Here is a 5,783-nt window from a genome sequence, read left to right on the forward strand (position 1 = left end):
TCACCCCTGCTCCCCTCCCCCACTCCAGCCTCACCCCTGCTCCCCTCGCCAACCTTCCGTATCCAAGTCATTGTCTAACCCCTCCACCCGACTTCCCTTTCTCAGCCAAGGGCAGGGCCTGTGAACCCAGGCACAGACCAGAGGACCTGAGCAGGCTGGGAGAAGCTGAAGGAGATGGCAGGTCTGCGGCCGCCGCCAGCCCCCGCCAAACCTGGCCACCCCCAAGCAGCAAGAGCCCATCACTATTCCCTCCCGCCACTGCCCCTGCCCCATACTGCCCCCTTGCTGGCCTCCCCTGGGGCCACCCGGCTTACCTTTGTAGCCCCCCACGGCAAGGAAGGGGAAGACCGGGCCCCCGTAGTCAGCCATGCAGCTCAGGGCTAGGGCCGTGCCGTCCTTGAAGGTGAGCGGGGCACTGGGGGCAGAAGGAAGGACCTTTCCTGGCCCTGTGCCCATTGCCAGGCCCAGCACCCAGCCCCAGGCCGTTAGCACCGGCACCTGACCCCATGGTCAGAACCATTTCTCTCGACAGGATTTCACGCGGCCCAACCCACAGTGGACCCTCTCCCTGCACACCTGCCCGAGGCTCCGGGCTCAGGGCCGCAGCCCAGACGAGGGGGGACGCCAGGACTTCGCCCCTGGACTCAGCACAAGACAGCTGCCTGGACCTCGAGCTGCTCAACCTCTTCCCTCGCCAGCCTGGAACCCTCCAGGCCCTGAGTTCAGATCCTTCTTTCTGCGGACAGGTGACCAGCCTGGGACCTTGGGCACGTCTCTACTGAGCCTTCCTGCAAGCACACCTTGGGCACCTGGACAAAGTGCTCTTTGCGAGTGACCACGTCGGTCACCAGCTGTCCTGGGTGTGCTGGTTTCCCTGTGACCTGGAGCAGCTCACTACACCCCTGGGCCCATTTTCCTGTCTCGAATGGGGATCATCAGTCCACCCAATAGCTGTTGTGAGCATCCAAAATCAAAATAAAGCCAACATGAGGACTAGACCCGGGACCAGAGCTTCCTCCCTGACCCGCTAGTTCTGAGGGCCAGCTGGGGCCGAGGCACAGACTCTGGGAAGTGGCCCAAACCATGGGCTTCCCCGAGGGGCAGAGCCCTGGGTCTCTCTTCTCTAATCCAGTGGTTTTCAGGGTGGCGTCAGGGCCCAGGGTCTGCAAGGCCAAACCTATTTTCACGGTAACACTACGATGCTTTTTGCCTTTCCCCCCTCATTTGCCCTCGGATATAAGGGGTACAGACGGTTTACCAACACGGCTTCAGACTCCATATTGCAACTAACATCTAGAGAACAACCGCCGCTGACTGGCGTGGTATCAAAGGTAACCCCCGGTTTGTCGAAGGCTGTCGCAACACGCCTCCCTCGTCTGGCCACGCAGGGGCGAGGCCAAGTGTTCTCACTTGCCTCCGACCAACAGACCACACGCATCCTGCCCGGTCATCGCAGGCGCCAGGACCCAGCTGTCTTCTACTAAGCGAGACACTGTGCTACCTCGGTGGGCATGCAATGGGCTCATGACTGCGATTGGGAAAGAACTAATAAGATCTTTCATTTCTCAGTTTTGCTTTCTCGCGTGGGAGGTGTCGGTGGACAGAACCTGGGTTCTCTCTGTCTAGAGCTCTGCGGGGACTCGGGTCTCTCCAGACGCTGAGGACCTCTGCCTGCTGCAGCCTCAGAGAGCCTTGGCCACTGCCTGCCCACCTGCTGCCCTCCAGGCCGTGGTGGCCTGGGAGTCCTCACTCCCAGCCCCGAGGCCCAGAGGCCTCGTTAGCATCCTGGCTCACACCGCGGCACGGTGGAGGCCGCTGGGGACCGAACCCAGAAAGCACCAGGCTGTGTGGCCGCCCCCTGCACAGGGGCACCCAGCCCAGGCGCGCGGAGCCCGAGACGAGCCCCAGCCCCTGCCCTGGCCCGAGAGCACCTCGCGGGGGACCCTGCTGGCCTCGGGGGCCCGCACAGAAGCCCACGCACGCGTGCGGGGCCATCACAGTGCTCTGTAACACACACAGCAGGACACGCAAGGGTGCCGCTGCTACGTCCGAGTGGAGTCGGAACCGGGGAGGCCGAGACGGCCCCGCGCGAATCTGCGACAGCGAGTGGGGCCCGTGGGGGAGGCTTGGGGGGAGAGGGCGTGTGCAGCCCCTGAGACCGAGTCGCGGAGCCCCGCGGGAGCCCCGGCTGGAGCGGGCCGCGGGGCACTCACTTGGCGCAGTAGAGGAAGTGGTCCCTCCAGTCCACCTGGGAGGTCTGCCCCGTGAGCGTCTGGTTGGCCGTGAGCAGCAAGCGCGTGCGGTTGTTCTGGAAATACTGCAGGAGGCTGTTGACGCAGCAGTCGGACAGACTGGCGTTGCGCGGGTTGAGGGGCGCGAAGCAGACGTCCCGCAGCGAGATGTGGCGCTGCTCGGCGGGCGACCACACCTGCAGGTGCCGCAGTGACTCCTGGAGGTCCAATAGCTCCAGCAGGACGTCCGAGACCAGGATCCCGCTGAAGTTCTTGGGCCCGAGCAGCAGGGAGTCGTAGCGGTAGCTGGGCTGGTTGGGGGCCCTCAGGATCACCTGGTTGGTCCGGAAGAAGGGGTCGAAATGCTCATCGTGGAATGCCTTCTCGCTGCGGGCTTGGCTGCTGGGGGCCGACCACAGCTCCACGGGGTCCGTGGTCAGCTCCACAAAGGCCAGGCCTCCCGACAAGGCCACCACCCCGGCGATGGACAGGAAGAGGATGGTCAGCGGCCACGAGGCCACCCACGTGCCCCAGCCCTGGAAGCACTGGCTAAGGACGGTGTGGGTGGAGAGGCTGAGTCTGTCGGACAGGCTTACGCCGGCCTTGGGGTCCGGCATCTTGTCCCGGCGGCGGGCCGAGGCCAGGCGGGTCCCCACCAGGAAGGCGGTGAGCAGGGCGAGTGCAGAGCAGAGGATGACGACAAGGGCTGGCCCGCCCGCCATCCGGCCCAGGTAGAAGGTGGCGTCCAGGGCCTGGGGCCGGGCGATGACCGGGCAGGATGCGGCGCAGTCCTGGCAGGAGCAGGCCGCCGTGCCGTTCCCCTGGGACTCGTTGCAGGGCCTGATCTCCGTGTTCAGAGGCTGCATCCCGCTCCCGGGGGCCTGGCCCGGCTCCAGCAGGTGGAAGGTGATGTCCAGGGGGGCCAGGCCATTCCCGGTGTCCCCCTGGAAGTTGAGCCAGCGCTGAGCGTTGCAGAGCGCGGAGCCGTAGACGCCGCACATGGTGCCCACGGCCAGCGTGGCGGCCGAGGGGATGCGCACCCGGCTGCAGGAGTCGTAGGTCCGCTGGGCGAAGCTGCTCTGGTAGAAAGCCTCGTAGGCCACCACGGCCTGGGGCCGGCCGCCCCCGCCGCCCGCCACGCGGGTCACGTTGACGAAGAGGCTCTGGTCGGGGCTGCAGGTGTTGTGGCAGTGCAGGTTCACGAAGTTGTCGGAGCAGGCGGGGCAGCGGGTGAGGAGGGCCTTGGTGACCGCCAGGCTCACCTCCAGGGACACCAGCTGCTTAGAAGAGCAGCAGGCGTAGGTGGTGTTGGGGCCCGTGTAGAGGCGGGGGCAGATGCGCTGCAGGAGGGCCAGGTGGTGGCCTGTGACGTGGACGGCGGGCGTGTTGGACAGGCAGGACACGTTCGACAGAGGGGCCAGGCCCCCGGACAGCTCCGGGTTCTTCCCACACTCGTCGTAGAAAGCGCAGTAGCCGCGCTGGTGGATGGGCGTGTACAGCGCGCCCTGGGCCTACGGGGCAGGGCGACGTCACCACGGGCCCCGCACCAGGCAGCGCCTCGGGAGGCTGGCGGGCAGCGCGGGCGGGAGGACCCGTGGCAGGGGCACACGTGGGGTGGACCGCTGGGGGACCCAGGGAGAGGTGGCGTGCCTCCCGCCATGTCTGGGGCAATGGGCGGGCAGGCACAGCCGGGCCGTCATCCTGAGTGGCGGGGGTCACTGGAGAGGGAGGTGCCCGGACAGACCTGCATTTAGCAAGGTCATGGCGGAGGGTGAGGGGACAGGTGGGGAGAACGGGGTGGGCTGGGAGACCCCTGGAGGCTGCGGCGTGGTCCTGCTGGGACACGGTGGCCCCTGACGGGTCGGGGGCTGAGTCCAAGTGGCCCTGTGCCCTTGGGGCACGGTGGCTTCAAAGGTCCCGCCGTCTGCCGGAGCTGCAGCCCACACCCGGAGGCCCAGGGCCCCTCTTGGAGATTCTGTGCAGAGCTTCCCCTGCCCTCACCTGCTTGGGGCCGAAAGCCTTCGCCCGTCCTCCCGGACGTGCGAGTGACGGAGAAACTCGAGGCAAGAGCCCCAGAGCTCCCCCGGCCTCCAGATGCTAAATCCTCGTCAGGTGATCCCCCTGAGCCCACCCCACAGCATCCCAGGACACGACCCTCCCTCATCCCTGCGCTCCCACCTCAGGCCAGGACGTCCATGGCGCACCAGCGATGGGAGGCACTCCGTCATCCCCGGTCCCCGGGACGCCCACCCCGCACCCCTGCTGGGGCCACCTGGGATCCCTCATCCGTCCACAGACCAGCACCTCAGACGCCAGGCCCTCCTCGCCGTGGCCATGCAGCCCCCAGCACAGTACCCCCCGGGCAGGCGGTGGTGGAGGGGCCGCCAGCACCCGGACTCACCAAGTGCAGGAGCAGTGCCCACAGCAGCCAGCCCCTCAGGCCGGCCTCCGCCATCCCAGTGCAGGGGAAGGGGTCCGAGGGCAGTGGGGCTAGGCCACGGGGACAGCCGGGGACAGCCAAGGGCTGGCTCTTGGAGACACACCGTGCTTGTCTGGGTGGCTCATGTACTGAAACTGGGGGTGCACAGCTAGGCAGCCTCCCCGTTACGGACAGCCTGGCCTGACTTGGCTGGGACCAATGGCACTGAGCCTCACACCTCCCAGGGCTCCCAGCTAGTTAATGATCCACCTTCTCCTGCCCTCCTGCCTTTGTCCCGCTCTCTCGATGAGCCTCCTGGTGAGGTGCTGGGGTCTCCCCTTGGCCCACTTCCCAAAGCAAGAGCTGGCCCTCCGAACCCCCCGCCCCCACCCTGCCCACCCTCACCCCGCCCAGCCTCAGACCCCCTGTCTGCCCAGCCCTCTCTTGAGAGCACGTCAGCTGTGGTTGGGACACACCCTTGCACTGTCAACCTTAGCAACAGTTGTTAATTAATATTAACAACCTGATAACAGAGGGGACAGTTAGGGGTGGAGTGACCAGTGACAAATCTCCTCCTCTGGGTGGGGGGGAAGATCAGCCCCCCGAGGCCTGACAGTGCCCAGAGACCCCAGATGCGAGAGCCACGGCCTCCTCTGCCCGCCCGGCTCTCGCACCCTGTCCCCCTCCCTCCTGTCCCAGGCCAGGCCTGTCCCCGCCAACCCTGCAGGGGCAGTGAAACTGGGAGCCCCACACAAACAGCGCAGGTGCACGGTACTCGCCTTCTGCTCCCTCCCTTGGGCTCTCCCTATCACCGGATGGACCAGACCTTGGCCCCCACGCCAAGGCTGAGCTGATAAGGGAGCCTGCGGGGAGCACCTTCTGTGTGGCTGCCTACCCAAGGCAACTGCTATCTCTCAGATCCTGTGTCTCATGGACCCTGGCCTGACTCAGAAGAGCCACCCCAGACGTGCCAGGGAAGACAGAAGCCGAGGGGGGCTCAGGCCCACCCTGAGTCAGCTCTGAGTCAGCCGCGGGTGGGGAGAAGAGTCAAGGGCCCAGGGCTGCCTGTGTGTCACCATCCGGTCCCCTCCGGGCCCTGCACCCATACACCTGGCTGGCCCATGCAGAGACTC

At 66.3% G+C, this 5,783-nt stretch overlaps 1 protein-coding gene across 1 annotated transcript in view; it reads right to left on the reverse strand.

Moving 5' to 3' along the window:
- The window catches only part of NPC1L1 (NPC1 like intracellular cholesterol transporter 1), a 16,613-nt gene extending 11,819 nt beyond the window's left edge, over positions 1–4,794 (reverse strand). Inside the window, exons 1-3 of the mRNA XM_032430568.1 lie at positions 4,633–4,794; positions 2,214–3,742; positions 315–415 (exon numbers count right to left, since the gene is read on the reverse strand). Coding sequence (XP_032286459.1) covers positions 315–415; positions 2,214–3,742; positions 4,633–4,686 — 1,684 coding nt within the window. The 5' untranslated portion in view covers positions 4,687–4,794. The remainder of the gene's footprint in view (positions 1–314; positions 416–2,213; positions 3,743–4,632) is intronic.
- Between the last annotated feature and the right edge of the window lie 989 nt (positions 4,795–5,783).

The sequence above is a fragment of the Phoca vitulina genome, unplaced genomic scaffold (genome assembly GCF_004348235.1).
Source record: "Phoca vitulina isolate PV1807 unplaced genomic scaffold, GSC_HSeal_1.0 scaffold44, whole genome shotgun sequence".
Taxonomy (NCBI): Eukaryota; Metazoa; Chordata; class Mammalia; order Carnivora; family Phocidae; genus Phoca; species Phoca vitulina.